Source organism: Staurois parvus, unplaced genomic scaffold (assembly GCF_062004578.1).
Source record: "Staurois parvus isolate SC_StPar_1 unplaced genomic scaffold, SC_StPar_1.0 ptg000320l, whole genome shotgun sequence".
NCBI classification, from domain to species: domain Eukaryota; kingdom Metazoa; phylum Chordata; class Amphibia; order Anura; family Ranidae; genus Staurois; species Staurois parvus.
Window position 1 is genome coordinate 1,331,789 of NW_028318116.1, and position 26,442 is coordinate 1,358,230.

General features: G+C 43.4%; 1 protein-coding gene across 1 annotated transcript in view; it reads right to left on the bottom strand.

The window, feature by feature from the left end:
* Positions 1-26,442, bottom strand: part of LOC149457468 (zinc finger protein 692-like) — a 56,977-nt gene that overhangs the window by 23,237 nt on the left and 7,298 nt on the right. The window contains exons 3-8 of the mRNA XM_089683685.1: positions 21,575-21,606; positions 15,726-16,490; positions 12,404-12,577; positions 10,355-10,466; positions 7,540-7,713; positions 5,537-5,590 (exon numbers count right to left, since the gene is read on the bottom strand). Of these exons, the coding sequence (XP_089539811.1) occupies positions 5,537-5,590; positions 7,540-7,713; positions 10,355-10,466; positions 12,404-12,577; positions 15,726-16,490; positions 21,575-21,606 (1,311 nt within the window). The remainder of the gene's footprint in view (positions 1-5,536; positions 5,591-7,539; positions 7,714-10,354; positions 10,467-12,403; positions 12,578-15,725; positions 16,491-21,574; positions 21,607-26,442) is intronic.

Consider the following 26,442-nt stretch of genomic DNA (forward strand, 5'->3'; position numbering starts at 1 on the left):
TTGAGCATTCTCCAAAATGCATTACCGCCCCCTTCACCTCCTACATCCGACTCTGCTCTCCAAGCTTCATTTTGATGCACAGGTTCCTCCTGGATTCTACTTCCTGATCCTATAGACAGAGTTTGCTGCTGGACGGCTGGATGTCCCACCTGGATCTTATTACATCACACGATGAGTCTTTTTAACCATTTATCTTGTAAGTGCAATTTATCCATTGTTTACTAAATAAATTGTCAATACTGCACTTAGGAGGCGCCTTCCTCTTTTTTTTCTTGTTACTGCATTAGAGCCTTGCTTCCACTCTAAGAAGAGCTGCCTCAGTGTTACTGCTCCCATCCATCCATCCATCCCTGATATCCATCTGGCACCTTTATCATACAGCTACAGAGGTTGGGCTCCAACAAGTGCACCCTATATAATATACATTTTATGCAGTAAAGCATGCTTGTTATGCTCACTGTAGAACCTAAGGGGTTAATTCTACACATTATGCAAAAAGGCTGTTTGATCCTGTATTCTCTAATCCTCCCCTTCTTCCACTGTCCCCAATCCATCTGCTGATAGTACAGAGCCATAGGAGGCACGTTGCACATGCTCAATTTGGTATTTGTATTGCTAGAGTTATTTTTTCTTTTGGGGAAGGGGGGGGTTGCCTGTGATCAGCACAGAGCCAATCAACACTGTCGAGGGTCAGGGGTCATGCACCCTCATAGGACAGTCAAAGCAGAGTAAATACTCCTCCCTACAAGCCTTAACCAGTGCTCAGCCGGACACTGATAGAAGTCACAAGACAGCTGTATACTGCTGATGAGAAAATAGATTTAGCAGTTTATATTTATTAAATAATTGCATTTCCATGTTTTGTGTACTGTAGGAGACCAGATATCGTGAATGAAGAGTCCGGGGTTTAGTAACACTTTAAATGATAACAACTATGATTAAGCCCTTCTGTGGTGAAATGCTTTAGTGAGTAGGGTCTGGCAGCTTGTGTTATGCATTTTACTTGTGGAATAAAGTTTGTTGAGAAAAAAAAAAAAAAAAAAGATTTGGTGGAGGTGCAGCTGTCTTTTCTTGCAAATCCTAATTCTCGGGTGGAGGAAGGAAATTGTACAGCCACAGCCATGACCAGTGTGGTGAAGCCACAAGCCTGCCTGAAGTGGTACCAGTTTCATTGTTCTGGAGAGACAGGGCAGAGCTGGATTAATAGTGTACCACTCCTGGAAAGCCAGCAAAGTTCACAGGATTTCCCTTGCAAAACCTCTTACAGATCTCTCTGTAGCAAGATTGGAAGCCCAGGAGATGATCTCTTCAACTTCTAGAATGATACTTGAGACTCCGTTATCAATTAATCAAATATTAAAATGGAAGCATGTGTAAAGTTGGTAAAGAAAATGGAGATGTCAGATCAAATTTGTGGTTAGTATTTTTTCTCTGCTTCAGCGGGGTCCTGGGTTCATCTCATGGAGCAAAGAAAAAATGGCAGCCCATCAGTTCAGTTTATAACTAACCAATGGAAAGGTGCACATGGGCAGGGCAGCACATTCTACAATACAATGAATTCCCCCAGGATATTCTCCACTCTCACCCACTGATGCCTTGCCAGCATTTTATTATGGATAGAATAGAAAATGGTTAAAAGCCCTGTTATTTTTGTTTTTACTGTGTGTGTCCTGTTGGAAAGAATTAACTTTACTTCCTCTCCCATAGACACAACAGAACATAAGGGGAAATCTCTAAAAATTTAAGGAGAACCCCTTTTTAGACTGCTGTCACCAGAACAAGTGTCTCTACTGGAAGATTTCCTGTTCCAGTGACTCAGAATTTTGGATTTTCCTTGTTTTCAGTCTATCAGGGTGACTATCTCCATTGGGTACACAAACAAAAAAACTGGCATTGGTTCTATCGCTTCCCTACTTGACTATCTAGGCTGGATGTAATGTACGTGTCTGCATGACCACTGTAGTGACAACAGATTTTAAACTCCTGTAGGGGCACAAATCAATGTGAATGGTCTATGAACTCAGGAAAGCACAACTAAACTTATGAATGCTATATAATAAAAATAAATTACATTAAGTGGCCTTCAAGCCAACCATGGTGCCTGGGGAAATTTGAAGGCACTACAGTACCACCTAGGGACAGTTTGTATATACTACAGCACAGGGCCTGACAATTTTGATTTGAATCTAGGTGCCAGCTAAAAAAGTTAGGAGAGTTTTTTAAATCAGCTGCCCGATGCCCGGAACTGCATGTCTGGGGCATCAGGCAATAGGAATTGCTCACACCTGGTGCAAAACAAAAAAAGACTGAAAATGAACAAAAAAATGTTTCGTTTCTGTTACAAAATTTTGCAATCAGGTAATTTTTCTCCTTTACTGATGTGCTCTAATGAGGCTGCACTGATGAGCACAGATTGACATCCCTGATGGGCACTGATGAGGAGGTACCAATAGGTGGCACTGATGGGCACTAATAGGCAGCACTTATGAGGTTGCATTGATATGCAGCACTGATGGACACTAATAGGTGGTACTGGTGAGGCTGCATTGATATGTGGCACTGATGAGGAGGCACTGATTAGGTGGCACTGATGGGCACTGATGAGGCAGCACTGATAATCACTAATGGGCACTAATAGATGGCACTGAGGAGTAGGCACTGATTAGGCTGCACTGATGAGGAAGCACTGACAGGCAGCACTGATAGGCGGCACTAATGGGGCTGCATGGATAATCAGGTTGAATCTGTTCTGTTACCCAACTCAAACCTGTGTTTCTCTCTTAGTGGGGGAGGGGGTGGATAAAAGGAACTGAAGCCATAGCAAGCTGCCCCACACTCCCTGTCCACTCACCAGTGGAATCTGGTGCCCGCAACTGCAGTCCCAGCACCCAGCTGTCAAACTGGGAAGGAGATGTCGGGGGCGGGCAGACAGTGAGCGTAAGCAAGGGGAAGCCCTCAGTTAGAATGTCAGGCACAAAGTGCTCATCACAGCCCCGCCCACCAGAGGGTGGCGCCGGTTTCCCCAAACAAGCACTGTATCCCACTCCAGCAGGCTGTAAAGCCACCGCCTCAATTGCCAGACAGCCTGACCATTGCACTCGGGGGGGGGGTCCACATGGGGAGATAGAGTAGCCCTGGCGCCAGGATGCAATTTCCAGTCGCCATGGCGACCTGGTGCTTGGAATTTGTTCAGCCCTGCTACAGCAAAATACAACACTTTCATCTCATAAAGAAGGTATTTGTGGATCATTACAAGTCCATCAACAAGGAGTTTATTCCCTATTTAACCAGTTCAGTTCCAGAGCTATTTTATATTTTTCACATACATGTAAAAATCTTAATTTTTGCCAATCAAATTACTTAAACCCTCAGGACATTATATATTTTCTGAAAGCAGAGGACCTCTAGAATAAAAAGGTGAAAGTTGCAGATATTTATTTCACATGATATTTGTGCAATCGTTTATTAAACACAAATTTTCTGAAAAAAAAATATAATAAAAAAATTTTTAGTGAAAAAAAAACACACAATATAATACTCATTTTTGGTTAAAATTTAAAATATGAGTTGCATCGAGTAAATATATACCAAACATTCCATGTCTTAAAATTGCATGCACCTGCGATATCCCCAATAACTACTATACCAACAATTACTATAGGTGACACTTTAAAAGCCTTTACAGCTCATCAGTTTAGAGTTAATAAGGATCTCTTGTGAAAGAATTATTGTTCTCACGCTAATGACCGCAGTGCAGTTTACATACATATGCACACCCTGGGCTTGCATTTGTGCAGGTGTGCAGGGGAACGGGGGGTTATGGCAATTTTTTAAAAACATTTTTAGATATTTTATTATAATTTTATTTTTTAAAGCTTTTCTCTTTTATTGTATTTTTTTACTTGATTGCTATCACAAGGGGTTAATAAACCCCATTAGCATTGGGCGGCTCTGTGAAATTGATCTTTCAACCAGGAAGCCATCTAAACAAAACCTGCACAAGCTGCCATCAGCTTGCGATTAAAGGTTCACTCTTTGGATGTGCACTACGTACGTCCAAAGAGCTACACTGCTTAAGGAGCAGTTTGAGGCATCAAGTGAGACCATTCAGTCAGCCAATAATGTGTTATCCAGTAAACTCTGGCAAAAGAGCTAAAACCATAAGGTTCATCCAATTTACCCTAAAGCAGAACACCTGTGATTTTGTTTTTAAACTATAAGGCCGGCCATACATGGGTCGATTTTTGAACAATTTTTCGTTTGAAAATCGGACCTAAGAATAGTCGGCTGATTTTCATTCTGTTAGTGGGGCAATGGCACTGGCTGATTTTCGTGGTTCCTCTCATTTCGTTTATCGGGCATGCTGGAAAATTTGTGAAAAACAACCGATTTTCAAAATCATTGGTGGCACCATCAGATTACAGAACGAACAATGTTTTCGATTTTCGATCGAAAAATCATTCAGGATTCGACCCATGTATAGCCTTCTTAAGACCACTCTTCCTTTATTAAAGTTCACCTTAGTAATATGTTACACCTGTATTTAAATGTGTAAAATGTTACTATGGACTAGTCCCCCCCCAACCCAGCGGGTGGTGGTTCTTCAAAGTAATCTGTGTATGAATGAACTACAAGTCCCAACTTCCACCATGGCTGTAGTTCATTGACAGCTTTCAAACAGAAAGCCCATACAGAAGTACAGGCAGAAATCCATAGGCAGTGTCTGCAGGAGCCTGATATTGCACCTGTGGTCTACTTCATTTTCAATTCCAAAATTGTGCAACTTTAACCACTTTATGACTGCCTGACTGCAATGCACTGCAGATGGGCGGCCGCTGTAGGCAAAGCGATGCATGGGTACATCGCTGCCTACTGCCGGGTTTTGAGCACATGCGCAACCCCCACAGCGGGACCCTGTCAGCAAGTCCTGGTCAATGATTCATGGCTGGGACCTGCTGATTGGATGTATACAATCACAGCTCAAAGCTCTGTACAGAGGGAGCGATCTGCCCGTTTCTAAGAGATGAGAACCTTAGAGATCATTTAGTAAAAGCAGCACACTGCACACACATTACACATTGTTAGGCACATATTTAACCCCTTGATCACCCTATATGTTAACTCCTTTCCAGCCAGTGTCATTAGTACAGTGACAGTGTATAATATGATCACTGATCACTGTATTAGTGTTACTGGTGATGTCAGTATCAGATTGCCCGCTGCACTCCCGCAGTCCCATTATAAATGGCTGATCGCTGCCATTAGTAGTATTAAAAAAATAATAATAATTCAGTATATATACACACCATAGTTTGTAGGCACTATAACTTTCACGCAAACCAATCAATATACACTTACTGGAATTTTTTTTTATCTTTCGGAGCTCAAATGGTTAAAGGTAAACGTAAACTTAATAAAATATATGTAACCATACACAAGAGCTGTCCAAAGATATTAAATAGTGAACATACGCTTATATTTACCTAGTGATTGTTACAGTAATTATAATTTGATAAATGCAATACTGATCACTTGCCTGATCCTCTTTTTACCTATCTGAGCCAATTCTTCATCCACATCAGCCTTGAGCCTGTAAAGAACATGAAGCTAAAATTATTAAATGTGGGGCAGGGCACGAACACAAAATATGTGTGGGCGTCCAGTACTTGGTTTGCATAGCTGTGCCTCTGCCACTGCATAGTCTGCGAAGTAGCCTTCCTAGCGGTCTGATTATGTCAGTATTTCTGTGCTCAAAGCGGTACATTTTTTTGCATGGAAATATGTTTTTTTTTTAATTGTAGGCCTGTAATTTTTAGGAATAACTCACTGAAATCTGTCTGAACAAGAGTCTAGTAAACATCCCGGGTATGTTAAAATTTGAAAAACGAAAATCACAAATTATAATTTAATAAATAATCATAAAAATAATAATATAATAATAAATTTAATTCAATAATATAATCAAACCAAAAACACTGAAATCTGAAATATAGCGCCAAGTTTGCACATCACTGAGCTTAGTCGCAAAATCGTTTTCAGTGTCTGATGACAAATTTCCCCCACGAATCATTATCACTTAATTCTGCAAGTGGGTCTAATTTACTATCGCTGTTCTCCAGCTGGTCTAAAACCGCTTTTGACCTAAAGGGACGCTTTTTGGACACCATGGACATTTCTCAGTTTCCAGGCAGAAAGAACAGTAAAAATGCAGGCAGGGCACAGGACACAGCACTGGGGACAAAATGTATGTGAAATGGTTTGATACAGTAATGTTTTATTATGTGATTTTAGTGTATTTAGTGAATGTCACTTTTCATATTTTTAAATTTCCCACCGGTTACGTCCCAACGTCGCAGGGAACGGAACCCGGAAGACAGATGCCGGCATCGGCCGGAGGACATTACAGCGGACACTGCAGGAGGGACATCGCGGGAGCGCAGGACAAGGTAAGTGAAGAAGAGATCCCGGGGCAACGCTGCACGGTATTCCCGAGTGTAGCTCGGGGTTACCGCTTGTGGTGCTGATACTTTACCCCAAGCTACACTCGGGAATACCTCCAGGGAGGGTAGTTAGTGAGTTGAAAGGCCCTTCTACTTCAAAAAAGAGAAATTTTGACTTACTTGTAAATTCCATATCTTGGAGTACAGTACAGGACACAGGCAACTTACTCATACAGCATGGGTTATTGCTTGTACCCTCAGGTGATTGGACACTGGCAAGCTTTTGTGGACAGTTTTAAGCCTGAGAACTGAGCAATCACTTGACTGTTCTAGGGCCGCTCAGATTGTCAGTCATTGTTCTCTGCTGGTCCTCTAGAGAGGATAAGTGAGTTGTCAGACATCTGGGTGGATCCCGACATTATCGTTGGGATCCTTCCAGGGCCTAGAATCTCTGAGGCTCTGTGACATCAGCTAACCACGGTCTTTAGCCAATAAAATGTGAACTAATGTTTTAAGGCTTTTACAGGTAAATAACATGCATAATTACCCTAAAAGCAAGTAAACAAAGAGAAAAAGGACCCGGCCCTGGATAATCATGAGATTGCAGCTACAAGAAAGTGAAAAAGGGGATTTAAAAAGGTGGGAGGTTAGCAAGGTATTACTTTTATCCCAGCGGGAACATGCATTCCCGAACATTTTTGTGCGTCTTTTTCACATATTTATGCAATGAGCTACCCTATGTGCGACAAACGCTCCAAACAAGCATGTGTATCAGATTTTGGCACTGAATCAGGCAAGTTTGATGATGTGTGTTTTGTCACATGAAAAACGCTGCAAAATTGCACTGCGATCAGGTGCCATTGGGAAATAATGGCACCTCAAGTGCATTGAGAATTTTGCTGTGTTTCTGAAAACGCGGGCAAAAAACATGCAATTCTGCCTGCATTTTCAAAGTGGCCAAGTGTGAATGCAGCCTTAGGCATTAAAAACGTTGTTTATGATAAACGTGCTTTATTAAACAAAATGTCTGTTTGGGTCCACATTCAGGAGTGCTCTATTGGTACAGCTGTTGTATGATCGTGCTGTAATGTTTACTCACCGGTTCACCTTGTGAGTCTTGCTATGGCTGCCCTGCTGATCTCCACTCTCAGTTGAAGGTGGTTCTTTTGCTGGTGCCTGCACTGGAAGACTCCCATCGTCTGCCTTCCATATCGATTCAGCTGATGGGCTCTGATCTGCTTCCAGCATCGGCTGCTCTTCAGTAGTAGCCAGACTGTGAGAAGCAAGTCCAAACATGATGCTTATAAAGGGAAAGTGTCTACAAAGAACGGACTCTGTTGCCCACAGCAACAAATCCTATTTTTTTCGGTATCTAATCTGTCCACCCTGACCGGTAGGCACAGCCAAATGTTCTAACATTTTCTTATATTTATTACTTCAAGTACTGTACATCTAAACCCAAAACGTTTAATTTTGTTTTGGATAGAGTATGACATCTTTAAACCTATGACTCCCATTAGGAAGATGTTTTTTTCACTTTCTGCCTCAAGACAAAACAAGAAGTGACCGGAAATCTCACCAAAGTGAGGGAAATCCTCCCTAACACACTTGCCTAAAGTGGCCAAATTGAAGGATTCCCCTTTTTTAGATTTTTCTTCACTTTCAGTCCATGGCCGGATCTAGGGGGGTGCTGGGGTGGGCTATGCAACCTTCAGATTTTAGTTGTGCCACCCCAAAGTCAACCCTAACCTGCCACTATACTGCCTTAACCAGCCACTATACTACCCTAATGCTGCCCTAAAATGACACAATACCACCCTAATCCAATACTGTACCACCCTATTTTGACATTATACTGCCCTAGACTGGCACTCTATTGTCCTTGACTGACACTATATTAATCTCAGATATGTGTTGTTTGGAGGAGGAGCTCTGCTGCCTGTGCCCAGGCTGTGTGCAGTGCAGGGATTGGGGAAGGAGCTGTGCCCCTGTCCTCTTCTCTGCCAGCAGTGACCCCTGTCCTCTGCCCTGCCAGCAGTGACCCCTGTCCTCTGCCCTGCCAGCAGTGACCCCTGTCCTCTGCCCTGCCAGCAGTGACCCCTGTCCTCTGCCCTGCCAGCAGTGACCCCTGTCCTCTGCCCTGCCAGCAGTGACCCCTGTCCTCTGCCCTGCTGACCTACCATCCTCTGCCTCCCTGACAATTTTTACTTCACCCCCACATCAGATAGGCTAGATCCGGCCCTGTTTCAGTCCCAATGGCAATGGTAAAATAGAGAGGGGACACAGACTGCAATACAAACCTGGCAGGGGTTCTAAGACTCTATGGCATTGGCTCCTCCCACACAGCCACGTCATTCATTCCTTCACTCACAGCTGTCTATGAATGAAGAAATGTCGAGTCACATCTGCCACTATGGCCACTGATGAGCACCCTTAATAGTCCATTGACACTTCATCCAGTTTTCAAACAGAAAGCCCGTACAGAGGTACCGGCAAGAAAGCTGGAGGAAGTGTCTGCAGGATGTAGATAAACAAACTATATTGTGGTGCAAGCTGTCAAACAGTAACGCCTCTAAATTGGATGTTCAGCAGCGAGTTCATAAAGTACGTTTGTGGCACATCAGGGGCTAACTCAGCTGACTTCCAGAACTCGGTGCAGCTCCTCAAGAGACTGATGGAATCTCTAAGGCAGGAAAGGAACATCAGAGGGCACATCTAAGTGCAGTCAAAAGCTCACATTTATTTATTACAGGTACTTATATAACGCCGTCAATTTATGCAGCGGTTTACATATATATTGACATCAGTTCCTAACCCTCAAGGGACGTACAGTCAAAGATCCCTAACGCACATTCATACGTCCACATACTAGGGCCAACTTAGGATCAAATTAACCTACTAGCATATCTTTGGAGTTTGGGAGGAAACCGGAGTATCCAGAGGAAACCCACACAGGCACAGGGAAAACATGCAAATTTCGTGCAAGTACTGCCATGGTTGGGATTCAAACCAATGACCCCAGTACTGCCAGGCAGAAGTGCTAACCACTGTGCTGCCCATGCTATATTGATAAAAACAATTGGCAACTCACATTTGTGAAGGAGTAAAGCTCCTGTCATATGAACTTTAGCCACCAGGGGCTGTCATTGAGACCACAACAGAACATAGCAGAGGTAATCCAGCCCAGAAACTCTGCTTCCAAAGGCCAGTAAATACTCAGGCGGCAATGTGAATAGGCCCTGAGCAGGGGCGGACTGACCATTTGAAAACTCAGGCACTGCCCCATGAGATGCCCCTTGTACCTTTTTCATAGACTTTTTTGAGTTTGGGCAAGGACACAGGGGCCCCATGATCCCCTATTGCCCAGGGGCCCCATGAGTTGTCAGTCCGCCCCTGGCCCTAAGTATTTCTTGTTCTTTGGAAGCAGAGTTTCTGGACTGGATTTCCTCTGCTAGGTGCTGTTGTGGTCTGGATGACAGCCCTCAGTGGATAAAAGTTCCTATGACAGGAGCTTTACTCCTTACCAAATACAAGTTGCCAAATATCGTTTTTATCAACAAATGTGAGTTTTACCGGCATTTAGATGTGCCCTCTGCTGTTCCTTTTTTTCAAGTTTCTGCAGGATCATGACATTGCACTGATTGTGGGTGCAATGCTTTGCAGGCTCCTGGGGGAACAAAATTATAAATGCACATTTTGTTCTGCACAAATGTGAGTATTTGTTATTTGTTTCCCTAAAGATGAGCTTATCCTTTAACTCTCTTAATGGGTCTTCTGTTTCTAGGGGACTTCAGTGTTCAAGTCACTGCAGTTAATTTCTCCATATGTGTTGTAGCCAATACAAAAGGGTCCTGCATTTAGTGATGTTTTTTTTTTTTGACAGACCCTTAAAGTTGCTTCCTCATGTGTCTTACCTGTCCAATTCCTCTGCTGACACATTTGGTCCAACAACTTCTTCTACAATAGACTCTTCTATAGGACAAATCTCGTCTTCTTCTGTATCAGGACCTAAGCCAACTGTGTGTTCTGTAGAAGCAAGAACAAAGGTGTCTTAAAAAAATCTCTTCTTTATTGGTACTGGTTTTCTTTTCATCTTGATCATTCCAAGTGTTGGAGCAGTTTCAGACAGAGGGGCCTCCAGGGTGGAAGTCATGTCTATGGGGTTGACTTACTAAAGGCAAATAGACTGTGCACTTTGCAAGTGCAGTTGCTCCAGATCTTAGTAAATGAGCAAAGCTCTGATGACTTCCATCATTCAATCATGTGCAAGCAAAAATGCTATTTTTTTTATTTTCCTGGCATGTGATTGGGTATTCTTTGCAAAGTGAAGTTTTGCCTCATTTAGCCTTGCTCTGATCGGTCCAGTTTGGGGAGACCTGTTGTGTATGAAGCCTGAACTCATGCTTTAATATCCTTTGCATTTGCGAGCCATACACTGGTCCCTCCTTATCTAGATGTTCAAGAATCTACTGATTTTGGCTGTGGGAGCTTGCAGGCTGGGAAATCTTGCGGTCAATTACAGTGACCCCTTGTGGGCATGGCTGTGGAGACATGTGGCCTTGGTAATTTTGGAGGACACTGCTTCCTAGAGAACATTCTGGTTGACTCTAAATACCCCTGTTACCCCCTGATGAAGACTGTGCAGATCAGTTGAAATGCTTTGGGAATTGGCAGAATGAAATTCACTACACTCTTCTGCCTGATTTCAGGGGTTATGTGTCACTTTTTGTAATGCTTTTTAATCTTAAAGAAGAACTCTGGGATAGGAAAAAAAAATCACCTGAGCCCACCCGTATTTTCTGTCATTTAATATGGTCTATTGCACTTAGTATAATTGCCTTTAGTAAATCAACCCCTATATCATCTTATCCTGCAGTGGCACAAATGTCTGCAGCCAATTTAGAACAGAAGTCAGGACCACAGCTACCAATTTTTTGAGACAGAACAGCACAAAGAGCAAAAAGGACAAACTAAGGAATGTTATTTTATTTACTTAATTCCAGGGGCGGACTGACAACTCATGGGACCCCCGGGCAATAGGGGATCATAGGGCCCCTGTGTCCTTGCCCAAACTCAAAAAAGCCTATGAAAAAGGTACCAGGGGCATTTCATGGGGCCCCCTACTGACCCCGGGCCCTTGGGCAGTGCCCAAGTTTCCAAATGGTCAGTCCACCCCTGCTTAATTCTATTTCCTGGTTTATAGTTACATAGTTAGTCTGGTTGAAAAAAGACACAAGTCTATTTAGTTCAACCAATAAAAGGGTAAAAAAAAAACAACTATACAATCCTATAACCACATTTGAGCCAGAGGAAGGCAAAAAAAAACAAAACAATAAAGCAGGGAAAAAAATCCTTCCTGATCCCCCAAGAGGCTATCAGATCCCTGCATCAACTTTACCAATAGGTGTCAGTATCCAGTTATATTATGTGCATTTAGGAAATAATCCAGGCCTTTTTTAAAGCATTCTACTGAGCTGGCCAGAACCAACTCTTCAGAGAGCACCTCCCCACCAGCAGTCTTAAATAAAATATAATCAGTATGCATAACATTTTCCACAGTGGTCTTCGGTCCACTCTTCATCTTCAGCTTCCTTCAGTAGTGTGCAGGTCCTGAATGCTACAGAAGTTGGTGCCTTGTAGCACGGCATTCTCCTGTGAGCCCAGGATGACTTGACGACTCACCCCCTGCAGTGTGTGTCCTTGATGTCCAGGGCTCACAGGAAATGGGATGAATGACATTGGGCATCATTCAGCCTGGAAGAAGAGCTGCACTGGACCTCAGAGCAGTAAGCCTTCAGGGGGACATCTCCATAGAGGAGGTGAGTATTGTGTCAAGAGCTTCTTTTTATGTTTTGACATGCTGGGCAATGTATTTGGTGGAGTTCTGCTTTAATGTACTTTGGTTCATTCATTAAGCCTACTAATTTTTATTGACAGATATCACTACGGGTGCTGGGTCTTACCTTTTTCCTCAATAAGAGCCTTGCAGGGCACTGTACACTGTGCTGGGGAGTAAGATACTTGCTCCTTGCTCTCTGCTTTCCTGTGGGACCCCTTACTACCCCGAGGGGATCGTCTACATGCAACAGGTAAAGCTGCCTGCTGGACACTGGCTCGCTGATGTCTGCTGCTCCGACCTAAGGAGAAGTGACAGATTGGTGAATGCAAATGCCAGAATACTTGTACTTCTGAGCAAAAAATTTTGCTTAGTTCTATCTATTGACCCCACAAGCACGGAATGTCCAATAAGGGAAAAAACACCTTGTATTATTTATGTGTACATTCACACCAGGTGTGGTAGGACTGTACTGGGCGACTATTCCAGCACAATCCCACTGTAAGGCAAGCAAAATGCCTGACTGGTTCACCGCACTGCAATGGAGTACACTGAAAAAAAAAATTGAACCAAATGAAAAGGTACTTTATAAAATTTCAATAAAGTTTATTTTAAAAAGGCCACTGCTGGTGTAAACGAATCCTTAAAGTGGTTGTAAACTCTTGCATATACTCAGTAAAGTGACAAATTTTAGGTAATACACAGAGATTAAACAAAATCCTTCGATATAAGTTGTACCTGTTTAACTGTAGCCTCTCTTCTCTATAGCTGTTCAAAGTGCAGACTTTATACAGCTTGGCTAAGCTTTCAGAAAGCAGGGGGTGGGGAGCTGAATTTACATTCTGGAGAGCTCAGTGAGAGCAATTTGGAGGGAAGGGACACACCCCCTTTCACAAAGCACACAGGAATAGAGCTGATGCTGTCATTCACAGGCTGTATACTGGTGCTCCCTCTCCTGTCACCTTTTTGGTTCTTGGTATCAGGAAAACCTGTCAGATGTGACTCATGCAAATAGAGGAACAAGGCAGCAAAGAGAATTGACACTTAGTGCTCTGGATTGAGACAAGCAAACACTATAGAGGGATATAAAGTTATTTCCCTGCTTAGCTTTGTATCATCAGCAGACACTGAGATTACACTATGTATTCCAACCTCTATATCACGTCAAACACAATGCCCCCGGGCCGAATCCAGCCCACCAAACTATTTCATGTGGCCCTCGCACCTCTCCTGCAGCACTGTGATGCAAGGGAGGATGGAGGACTCTTGGCATCTGATGTAAGGAAGGGTGGGGTGGTCTGGACACCTAGTCTTACAGATACAACCGGCCCTTTGAGGGCAACCAGAACACTGATGCGACCCACAATGAAATGGAGTTTGACACCCCTGCTCTATATCATTATGAATACATTAAACAGAAACAGTACAGAAACAGTACAGAACCACTTACCACTCTGACCAGACTGAGTATACGCTATTTATCTCCACCCTCTGGATGCACCCCTGTAACCAGTTTTCTATCCATGTACAAACCCTGTGGTCCATGCCTACAGACCTTCGTTTGTAAATTAAGTGTTTATGAGGGACTGTATCGAATGCTTTTGATAAATCGAGATATATCACATCTACTAGTGTAAGGGATTTCTGGCAAGACGAATCGTGACCGGAAATGCGCGATCGCGCACACGAACACGCATGGTGAAGATGGGCACCAGACGGCCTATTTAAGAAGTGTCTCTGCTCATGTTCAGTGCTGACTGGTCTTCAGCTCCCCCGTGTCCTGCTTGTTCCTGTAGGATTCCTTTGTTGCTGACCCGGCTTGTTCCTCACCTAACTCTGATTGCTCTCCTGATACTGGATCCTGACTTCGGCTCTGCTCCTGACCTTGGCTTTTCCTTCTGATTCTGTACCGTGCTGCCCGACTGTTGATGACCCTGGCTATTCCATGACATTGCTCCTGTCTCTTGTCCTCACTACCTGCCTTGCTCTGGTGCATGCCTGGCAATCTGCAAAACCTGCTCTGCCTACTACTACTGTGCCAAGATCAGAGGTTCATCAGCCTTCCAAGGTTTTCATCAGCAAGAGCTGCAAACAACAACTACTGGCACTCTTGTTCCCCTGGGTCCTAGACTCCCTCTGTTCCTAATCCAGTGGGGTCAGGACTAGTGACACAAGTGAGGCTGACCTCGTCATTTCAGTCTCCCATCCGTTTTGTGACAACTAGCCTCCCCTTATCTAGATGATAACTCAGTTCCTCGTAGAAAGTTAACAGACTGTTTTGGCAAGAATGACCTTTCAGAAATCATGCAGATTACTACTAATGATTTGGTTTTAATCAGCAAATTCTTGGATATGGCCCTTATCATCCCCTCCAATAGTTTACATACTATTGATGTTAGACTGACAGACCTGTAGTTTAAATATTGGAACCATGTTAGCCCTTTTGCCAATCAGCTGGTACCGTTCCTGTCACTATACTGTCTATATTTCATGTTTTGTTCATGTTTTATGTCAGAGGTTTACAACTACTTTAATGCCTGTATTACAAATGCTGCATCTGAGCTGCACCTATGGAATAGCATTTTGTACAATCCTGAAGTCTTACCTCTCAGAGGATTTACAATTCTCTTTGAATAGTCTTGTGATCCAGACACTGCTGCCAGACAGCATAGCCAGAATGGAATGCGATCACTGCATGGTAGGGGGGCTGTGTCCAGAGGAATGTACTATACCACAGCACACTTTGTTTAGTAGGAATGTTTATTGAATGCTCCACAAGGGCCAGGATGTTTCTGGGATCTCCTTAATGTCATCAACTTCTGCACCTTAGTACCAGTGGTAGGAACTGTCACATTGTTCATAGTTTACTAACTGCCATACAACACATAAGCTATTGCTACTTTTCTGACCATCAATTAAGGCCACATTCACACCTGCGTTTGGCCCAATAGCATGTTCCTGCAAGAACCCCAGCAGGGGGTCCCAGCAATTAGCAGTGGGAGGCAACCCCATTGAAAGCAAGGGTAGACTGCTGGCTCATGCGGGTAATTGCAGCTACTTGCATGTAATTGCTATGTGGTGATTACCTGCAAGTGACCAGCTCTGAACACAAAGGGATTTATTTGCTAAAGCTGGAGAGTGCAAAATCAGGCTCACTTCTGCATAGAAACCAATCCGCTTCTAACTTCAGCTTGTTCAAACAAAATTTGGCAATAAAACCTGGAAGCTGATTGGCTTCTATGCAGAAGTGAGCATGATTTTGCAATCTCCAGCTTTAGTAGAAAAAAACCTTATGTGTCAGGGCTGATCATTCGCAGGTCTGCATCCAAGGGTCAATAAGTCAAAGTAATAGCCACAGTGATTATATGCAAGTGTCTGCAATTAGTTGCCTGTACTGTGGCCTTACAGTACGAAATTCTAATCTAAAACTGATTTAGGATTGCAGTTACCTGAGAGCGTTTCTGGGGGTTCCTTCCTTGAGTTTATGGAGCAGTTCTCTGCCACTTGAGGAACCACAATGTCCTGAGTGACTGATCTTAGCCTTTCAGCCTTTTCACTCTCCTCAATGGTGGGTGCCGGCAACGTGGTTTGCTCTTCTTGGCACTCTTCTGCATCTATCCTTGGTGTCTGCCCCTGCCTTCTCTCGGTAGTCTTTGGCTCCTTCCCATTTGAAATGATTACCTGTTGTCTCTCATCGGTTATGTTCTCCACCAAGACATCTAGACTTTTCTCACCATTAGATTGATCTACTTGTTCAACAATATTCTCTTCACTTCTATCAAATGCTGTGTCACTCTCCGATAAACTCACTACACTGCTGGGCTCTGTGTCAGTTCCCTGGGAGCATGTCCCCGATCCACCCTGATCCTCTTCTTCCCTTTGTGGCTCCCTTGTTTGTTTTCCCAGCAAATAATCTGACTCTGAATACTTCTCTTGTGTATCTGTCTCAGCAGACAAGCTTTCTGTGATGTTCAGGTTCTTTTTGCCATCAGCTAAACTGGCTTCCTTCTCTTGGATACCATCACGTGGATTCCAATAAAACTGGTGCTCTTTGCAACCCCACAGTAATACTGGCATCTCCGGGGCCTCGCCAGAATGTGATGGTGACAAGATGGTGGGAGGAGTTTGACAGTCTCTGCCATGTTGGTGACACAGGAAAGCCAGACGTTTCAGTGATGAGAGAGATACAGAAAGGAGTACGATCGCTTTTGGAACTGGAAAAAATGAGCACATTAGGAATGAATAAAGATCACAAAGAAAACGTGAAAAAATAATTAAATTATATATAAATTCATATATAATATGAAATAGGATCTGTGCCCTTAGCTTCTAGCTTTCACTTTAATAAACTATAGGTCATTTTACACAGGGTTGCTCCAAAAATATATGCACATAAGTCAAGCAAGTTTGCCAAAAAAAAAAATCCTTCACGTTCTCCAACCCCCAAGGGTCAGCAAAAATATCCAGGTGGGTTCTGAAGCTGCGGTCTTCAGACAATATTTATATAAAATAAAGCAGTCAAGCATTTGTTAGATCTCTACACCCAGAGCCCTTAAAAGGCATAGTTTGGTTTTACCTGAAAAGGGTCTAGGCAGATAAGGCAAGTCTGTAGATAAAAGCAATCCGTGCAACCTTGACCAAAGTTGAATAATGCCCTTGCTATAGGTGTATCTCATGAAGCCTGACTGGAAAACTCCTAGGAATTGCTAAGAAAAACCTAGCTGTTACTGTTCACCTTCATTATCACAGCAGCGATCTCTGATTTAAACCCCCTCACATGCACTCTTTCTCCCCCCTGATGCAGTAGCTCTGAGCTTACCATTCGAGAAATCACTTCTTTGATAGGTAGCCTCCCTAGCGATATGATTATGTCCATATTGTTGTGTTCAAAGCGGTACCTTTTTTTGCATGGATATATGTATTTTTTTATTTTGTATGCCGGTAAGTTTTAGGAATAACTCACTGAAATCTGTCCGAACAAGAGTCTAGTAAACATCCCGGGTATGTTAAAATTTGAAACACGAAATCATAAATTATAATTTAATAAATAATCATAAAAATAATAATAAATTTAATTCAATAATATAATCAAACCAAAAACACTGAAATTTGAAATAGAGTGCCAAGTTCGCACATCACTGAGCAAAGTCACAAAATCGTTTTCAGTGTCTGATGACAAATTTCCCCACGAATCATTATTACTCAATTCTGCAAGTGGTTCTGATTTACTATCGCTGTTCTGTAGCTGGTCTAAAACTGCTTTTGACCTAAAGGGACGCTTTTGGACGCCATGGATGTTTCTCAGTTTCCAGGCAGAAAGAACAGTAAAACTGCAGGCAGGGCACAGGACAAAGCACTTGGAACAAAATGTATGTGAAATGGTTTGATACAGTAATGTTTTACTATGTGATTTTAGTGAATGTCACTTTTACAATTTTCAAATTTCCCGCCAGTTCCGTCCCCGTACATCCTGACATCGCAGGGAACGGAACCGAGAAGACAGATGCCGGAGGACATTGCCAGGGACACTGCAGGGGGGACATCGTGGGAGCGCAGGACAAGGTAACTGCAGAAGGGATCCTGGAGCAACGCTGCAAGGTATTCCCGAGTGTAGCTCTGGGTTACCGCTTGTGGTACTGAAACTTTACCCCGAGCTACACTCGGGAATACCTCCAGGGAGGTTAAAGTGAACAGTAACAGCTAGGCCAGTGTTTCTCAACCTTTTTATTCAGTCAAGGTACCCTTTAAAGTTATGAACAATCTTGAGGCACCCTTTAAAGTTACAGTCTCAGGGCACCCCAATCTAAAATATCCAATATAAAACTATTCTAATAGTTTGACCTAGTGCAGCAACACCCACACATGTAGGACATCCAATGTTAAAGGGAATTTAGTCTTCCAAAGCAAATACACTTCCAAGGTTTCTCTTCTCCCTCGGTTTCTCTCTATCACTCAGCTAATTTGCCTGCATCACTGACAGGGATGGGCAGGAGAAGGTCAAACAAGGATGCCATGCAGGCCACCGACATCCTCCATATCAACTGATGGCGTCATTGGTTCTTATGATGCTGGTGGCTAGAAGGTTGTAATGGTGCACAATGAAAACCCCATGGTTTTGTGTAACTAAAAGGCAGCTTGATCCATCCGCTGGCTTGTATACAGGTTTTGGGCAATGTTTAGGCATTTTGCAGAGGCACCCCTGAAGAAACGTCAAGGCACCCTGGTTGAGAGAGGCTGAGCTAGATACCTCTTAGCAACACCCTATCAGTTTTCCAGTCAGGATTCCTTGGGTACATACAGTGAGTATAGAAAATAATCACCCCCCTTTAAAATAATCACATTTTGTTGCTTTGCAGCCTGAAATGAAGACAGACATAGTTTTTGTTTTATCCAGCTGTATTTACTCATGCAACTTATAACAGTGAAAGATACAGTTAGGGCCATATATATTTGGACACAGGCACAATTTTAGTTTTTTTTCCAGGTATTAATTACCAAAACATATTCAAGCTATAGTTATATAATGGATATGGGCTGAATGTGCACACTCTTAGGTTTAATTTGAGGATATGTACATCCAAATTGGAGGAAGGGTTTAGGAATTACAGCGCTGAAGAGTAGCCATGGCCCCTTTTTCAAGGGACCAAAAGTAATTGGGCAAATGAATATAATCACAAATAAAATGTTCATTTTTAATATTTTGTTGAGAATCCTTTACTGGCAATGACTGCCTGAAGTCTGGAACCCATGGACATTACCAAAGACTGGGATTCCTCCATTCTGATGCTTTGCCAGGCTCTAACTGCAGCTGTCTTCAGTTGTTCTTTATTTGTAGGTCTTTCTGCCTTTAGTTTTGCCTTCAGCAAGTGAAATGCATGCTCAATTGGGTTGAGATCAGGTGACTGACACGGCCATTGCAGAATATTACACTTCTTTGCCTTCAAAAGCTCCTGGGTTGTTTTGCAGTGTGTTTTGGATCATTGGCCATCTGTACTGTGAAGCACCGTCCAGTCAACTTTGCTGCATTTGGCTGAATCTGGGCTGACAGTATCTCTCTAAACACTGCAGAATTCATCCGGCTGCTTCTGTCTTCTGTCACATCATCAATAAACACCAATGACCCTGTGCCACTGGAAGACATGCATGCCCATGTCATCACACTGCTTCCACCATGTTTTACCGATGACTGGATCATGAGCTGATGACTGATACAGATGACTGTGTTCTTTGCATCATGAGCTGTTCCAAGCCTTCTCCACACTTTTTTCTTCCCGTCATTCTGGTACAGATTAATCTTAGTTTCATCCATGCAAAGAATGCTTTTCCAGAACTGGTCTGGCTTTTTTAGATGTTTTTTGGCAAAGTCTAATCTGGCTTTTCTATCCTTCAGGCTTATGAATGGTTTGCACATTGTGGTGAACCCTCTGTATTTGCTCTCATGAAGTCTTCTCTTGATTGTAGACTTTGTCAATAATACGCCCACCTCCTGGAGAGTGTCCTTCACTTGTCTGGATGTTGTGAATGGTTTTTTCTTTACCATAGAGAGGATCCTGTGATCATCCACCACTGTTGTCTTCTGTGGACATCCATGCCTTTTTATGTTGCTGAGCTCACCAGTGCGTTCTTCTTTCCTCAGAATGTACCAAACTGTTGATTTGGCCACTCCTAATGTTGCTGCTATCTCTCCGATGGATTTTTATTGTTATTGAAGCCTAACAATGGCCTGTTTCACTTGCATGGACAGCTCCTTTGAACGCATGATGTAGGTTCACAGCAATAGATTCCAAATGCAAATACCACACTTAGAATCAACTCCAGACCTTTTACCTGCTTAATTGATGAATAAATAACAAAAGAGTAGCCCAAACCTGGCCATGAAACAGCTTTTGATTCAATTGTCCAATTACTTTTGGTCCCTTGAAAAAGGGGGGGATTGGCTACTCTTAAGAGCTGCAACTCCTAAACCCTTCATCCAGTTTTGATGTACATACCCTCACATTAAACCTGAGAGTGTGCACTTTCAGCCCATATCCATTATATAACTATAGCTTGAATATAGTTTGATAAAAACAATCTAAAATTGTGCCTGTATCCAAATATATATGGAACTAACTGTATAACACCAACATGTCAGAAAACAATTTAAAAAATTAAAAAACAGAATCACTGAGTTGGAAAAAAAGGATCACCCCCCTCCTAAAAATGACTTGTAAAGTCAATCAGGTGTAGCTAATCACCTTCTCAATGGCACACAAAGCCATTAGACTTGCAGCCGTGATCGGCTGTGGTCATTTTGATTAGCACAACATGAAAAGAGCTTTCCTGGAGCATTTCAGTCCCTCGTAGTGCAACTGAAGCAAACAATCCACTATAGGTGGTAAGGCACTGTCAATAGATCTCTGGGATAAAGTTGTGGACAGACACAAGTCAGGAGATGGATACAAAAAAATGTCAAAGGATTTATCAATGCCTAGAAGAACAATGCCAGCTGACTGAAAAAAAAAATGGATTCCCCCCTCCACACATTTGAGGTGGATGATGAAGGATTCCCCCCTGCTGTGCTATTGTATTCTGACAGCAGGACTCTGTCAGAATACACTGATCAGTACTGTAGCCAAATGGCTGCATGTGCTGATTGAATGAAAAATCCCAACATTTCCGTTTGATTGTTAGATTGGCTTTTATCTAGTGGAAACTGCCACAGATGGATCGAAATTCAGCTGGTCGCTGCTGAACTGGCCAAATTTTGATCCATTGATGGCCAGCTTAAGTATTTAAAGTGGTTGTAAAGGCTTAAGGTTTTTTACGTTCATGCATTCTGTGCATGAAGGAAAAAAAAAACCTTCTGTGTGCAGCATCCCCCCCAATACTTTTCTGAGACCCATCACAATTCAGTGCTGTGCACGAGAGCCTCAGCTCTCCAGGGACTCTCCCTACTCATTGGCTGAGACTGCAGCGGGATACATTGGCTCCTGCTGCTGTCAATAACAGCCAGTGAACCAATGAGGTGAGAGAGGGGGCGGGGGCAAGCCACGGCTCTGTGTGTGAATGGACAGCGGCTCGGAAGCCAGCCTGTTTGGGTGCCGCCATAGCAAGCTGCTTGCTCTGGGGTCACTGGGCAGGAGGGAGGGGTGAGGAGCACCAGCAGGGGACCCAAGAAGAGTAGGATCGAGGCTGCTCTGTGCAAAACCACTGCACAGAGCAGGTAAGTATAACATGCTTGTTATTTAAAAAGAGAGCCTGTAATATTACTTTAACAGTTCTAAATGGGGGTACAGAACAATGTAGTGTCTCTTACCAGATGTCCCAGGACTGGTAGTTGATATATAGCTGCAAAGAAAAAAAATTATTATTAGTTGATAATACCAAGTAGAAAATGCAAGAAATCGCTCAGAGGAATTAGAATACTATGACGCCTGTACTGACAGGCACTTGATGCAGTGCCTTTGCCTGTCTCAGTGGCACATACTTAGGCATCATTCACACAGGTGTTTTGCCACGCTGCAAATCCAGCCACCATCATCACAGGTAAACACTGGCTGTGCCAACAGGCACAAATTTCTATGCCCGCCGACAGCCTGTCATTGCAGTGTGCGCACTCAGCTATCTGCACACAGATGTCAATCCCAGCAGCAGGAATCAGGTTCTGGCCACTGGGATTCACAGCATGTTTTACCAAGAACCATCATACAGAATTTAACTTTGCAAAAGGGGATCCTACCGATGGTGGTACATATGTACATTAAAAAAAAAAAAACTAGACACTAGGTAAAGGTAAGTAGACTCTGTGAGGGAGACGATGATGGAGAGGACTCCCTACATCATCAAACCCCCATAATGTCTAGATTTTAGCGGCGTCCAAATTTGTATCTTTTAATTTTACTTCTAGCACCACCACTAGCTTAAAAAATGTTAACATGCCTTTTTAATTCAGTTTGATGAAGTTTCACAGCATAACATACAAGCATCTAAGACCAGGGCATTTTTTTTCAGGAGAAACAGGGGGGGGGTTGACACAGTTCTGGTGGCACCTCCAGCATTGATGTATGTAATGACAAAGCGGGGCTGGGGTGTGCTGGAGGGTATTTTGATGCTGGCTGCTGGGGCATTTATTGTCGCTGGTGGTATCTGTTGAGGGAGGGGGTCTATTGTTAGGAGAGGGATCTATTGTTGCTGGCTGCTGGGAGATCAATTTTTGCTGGTGGGGTCAATTGTTGCCAGTGTGGATCTATGTTTGCTGTGGGAGAATTTTGTTGCAGGGGAGATCTATTGTTGCCTGGGGGGGGGGGGGGGGAGTCTATTGTTGCTGGGGACCTATTTTTGCTGGCTGCAGGGGATCTATTTTACTGTATTTTTTCCGATCATTACCATATTACAGGGGGTGGATAAAATTACGGTAATACCGGTTTAAAAAAAGCAAAATCGTTACCCAGTATGGTCTTGGACCTCCTTTGGCATCCAAGATGGCTTAAATTCTCTAGAGAATTGACAAATATAAGTCTTGGATGGTGGATAATGGAATCTGATACCACTCTTCATGCAAAAATTGTTCCAGTTTTTGCAGAGATGCCAGAGGCGGAAAAAGCTTGTTCTCCAAATTTGATCATAGTGGCTTTATGATATTGAGGCCCTTTGACTGCAGCGCCCAGGGAAGGTGCGAGACTTCTTGGTTTGACAAGCATGCAGATGCTGTGTGAATTGGAGCATTATCATCTTGGTAAATGTCGTTGTCTTTGGTAAACAATGTCGCAACCTGGGGTGCACATGGTCGGCCAAAATTTGTACATAGTTTCCGGCAGTGACTGTATCTTTCAAGGAGGTGATGGGGCCTACAGAATACGAAGATATGACTGCCCAAACCATAAATACACCTCCACCATACTTTACCGTTGGCACAAGACAGTCCTGGCCGTAAGCTTGGGATGGAGTTTGCCACATGTAAACACGTCCGGTGGTTGGGAACAGTGTGAAGCTCAATTCATCAGTCTATATTACAGTCTTCCATTGATCAACAGTCCACGATTTATGGGTGTTACACCACTCTCTCTTCTGAGCATTAATATTGGTCACTAGTGGTTTGGCAATAGCAGCTCGCCCGTGAATGTTTTGCTTATGGAGTTCCCTCTTCACAGTTTTTGTGGACACGGGCTTTGGAAGACTGAGATTGAGCTCTGCAGTTACTTTTGCAGCAGTTGTCTCCTTATCGAGTCACGATCCTGCGCAATGTCCTTTTGTCTCTTTCAGTCAGTTGACCATTGCAACTGCACTTATACTTATCAGACGACGTTTTCCTGGAAACTGTATGCGCGGTCATAACCTTTGATACTGTAGCTCGTAATATGACAAATTAATTGGCAACCTCAGTCACAGAGGCACCAGCTAAGCGACAATTTGTCCTCTTTGAAGCTCAGTAAGCTCTAACAGGACTTTGTATTACTAGCAGTGCAGGCAGTGAATGACGAGAGTGAGGCTTCCCATCTGTTAACTCAGTTGTCTCATCACACTAGTTGTCTCATCACACAGCAAAACAAAAGAATGTTACATCGCTTCTGCTTTCAACATGGCGTCACCTTCACACCAGCAAATCATGTACCTTTTCCATATTTTTGTCCAACTCCTGTATATACAATTTACTTAAAAGCATCACAAAAGGATTCTTGGTTCTGTTTTCTCTAAAAGGGACAGCAATGGGAGGTAGCTAAGGGGTGGAGCCAAGGGATGGTGCATGGAGGTGGACAGAGACAAGGAGTGAATAGGAAGGGGGGAGTACCTTCACCTATTTTTTGAGATAAAATCCCCTTGTAAAACAAAGTTTCTCTCAAATTACTGACACAAGGGAGAGGGGTGGTGTCAGGGCTCCGGGTATGACCAGAGGTATGTGAACTGACACAGGGAAACACAGGCTTCAGATAAGTTATAAACAATATAATTTATTAAAGACTAACAATACAAACATAAACGCAGTGCACCAAACCACAAGCTAACACAAATACATACAACAAGGTGAAACAAACCCAAACCTAAACTGATACAGATACACAGGTACATACACATATAGAGCACAACGTAATCAGGCAGGCCGGGCCGATAACTATCGGGCAGGTAGGTACAGGAGGAGCAGGCGGAGAGAATGGTCAGGGTCACAAGCCAGGGATCAAAACAGGAGAAGTCAGCAGAGGTCAGGATCAAGCAGGGTCAGCAACAAGTCAGGCAGAGACAGGAACAGGAATGCAGGTTACAAGATACAGGGGCCCAGGAAAAACACACACCAAGGCACAGACTGCAGGTCTGGCCATCCCTTAAATACACCTGCATAATCAGCTTCAGGTGTTTGGCTGGCTGCAGGGTTGAGTCTCTGATTGCTGAGAGCACCCGCTGGCCAGCCCTGGTACTGCAGCCAACAAGGCAGGTGAGTCCCACCATTACTGGCAAGTCCATTCCTGACAGGTGGACTTGTGCAATAGAGCAGTCTAGATGAAAAACTGAAGCCCTTAAGCTTTGCTCCCTGTATGTATTTCAGGGCTTCATTTCTTCTTTGTAAGTGTTTATTAAAACGTTTTCCAGTAGTACACCAGTGTTCTTTCAAAATTTTATTGAGCCAGATGGGGTTGTGGTATGCTGCAGCATGGGTACATTGCCCAATACTGTAATCGTGCATTGGAATGCCATTCTAAGTGGATGGCACTGCAATGTGTTAAAATGCATTGCCGCAACATATAAGTCTGAATGGGGCCTGGGCTATGTGGACGATGTAGAAAAAAGGAAATATTTCGTGGGGAGGAAGAAACAAAGCTTTCTGTGCCTTTATAACATCACAGGAAACTGGTGTGAGTGGCGTGCACCATATTAACAAAGTAGACAGACCTGTTTCAGCAACTCTGGCTCATCTGCTCTCTGTGCCATGTCTGGCACAGACACAGCATAGAACACGGAACAGATCACTTCTAGTTAAAGCAGTAGTAAAGTCCACTTTGCAACTTTTACCTACAGCTAAGCTGTAAAAAAAGCTTACCGGTAGGTAAAATGAATGTCTCCTAAATGTGTATCATTTAGGAGATACTCCAATGAGTAGCAACCGGTGACATCATTGGTGCATGTACACTGTACTCTCAATGGACAGCATACTCGAGTATGCCATCCAGTGAGAGTGCTGTGCCGCAATCGTTGCTGCCATGTGCATATGCAGGAGTGACATCATCCGACTCAGTTATTCAAACGGCCGGAGCCTGGTGAACCCAGAAAGAAGACCGGATGAACCCAGAAACCCTGTCAGCAGTGACAGAGTGACACTGGAGGGTTCTGTTTTACTGGTAAGTTTTTTGTAATGTGCTAGTATGTGTGCATACTAGCACATTATGTCATTACATTGCAAGGGGCCCAAAAGCCTCTTTTTTTTTTTTTTTTTTAAGATTTACTACCACTTTAAGAAATAAGCGTGTTCTCCCTTTGTTAATTAGGGACAGGATCGGCTCTGTTTTCTCAGTTTAGAAGAATTATTATTATTATACAGGATTTATATAGCGCCAACAGTTTGCGCAGCGCTTTACAATATAAGGGAGACAGTACAATTACAATACATTTTAGTACAGAAGGAATAGGAGGGCCCTGCTCGTGGAGCTTACAATCTAAAGGAAGGGGGAGGTGATGCAAAAGGTGATAACTGCGGGGGATGATCTGGTGGAGGTGATTCAAGTACAGTTCTTAGGTGGAGGTGGTGTAGGCTTCCCTGAAGAAGTGAGTTTTCAAAGATCGCCTAAAGGCAGACAGGGTGGGGGTTGACTGGACATGCTGTGGTAGGGGGTTCCAGAGGATGGGAGAGGCTCTGGAGAAGTCCTGGAGGCGAGCGTGGGAGGAGGTGATGAGGGAGCTAGAGAGGAGGATATCATGAGAGGAGCGGAGTGGGCGATTTGGGCAGTATCTGTGGATGAGGTTGGTGATGTAGCTAGGGGCAGTGTTGTGGATGGCTTTGTAAGCTGTGGTTAGTATTTTGAATTTTATACGCTGGGTTAGTGGAAGCCAGTGGAGGGATTGGCAGAGAGGGGCAGCAGTCACTGATCGGTTGGTAAGGTGTATGAGTCTAGCAGCAGCATTCATAATAGACTGAAGGAGGGATAGCCCGTGCAACGGTAGACCAGTGAGGAAGGAGTTGCAGCAATCGAGGCGGGA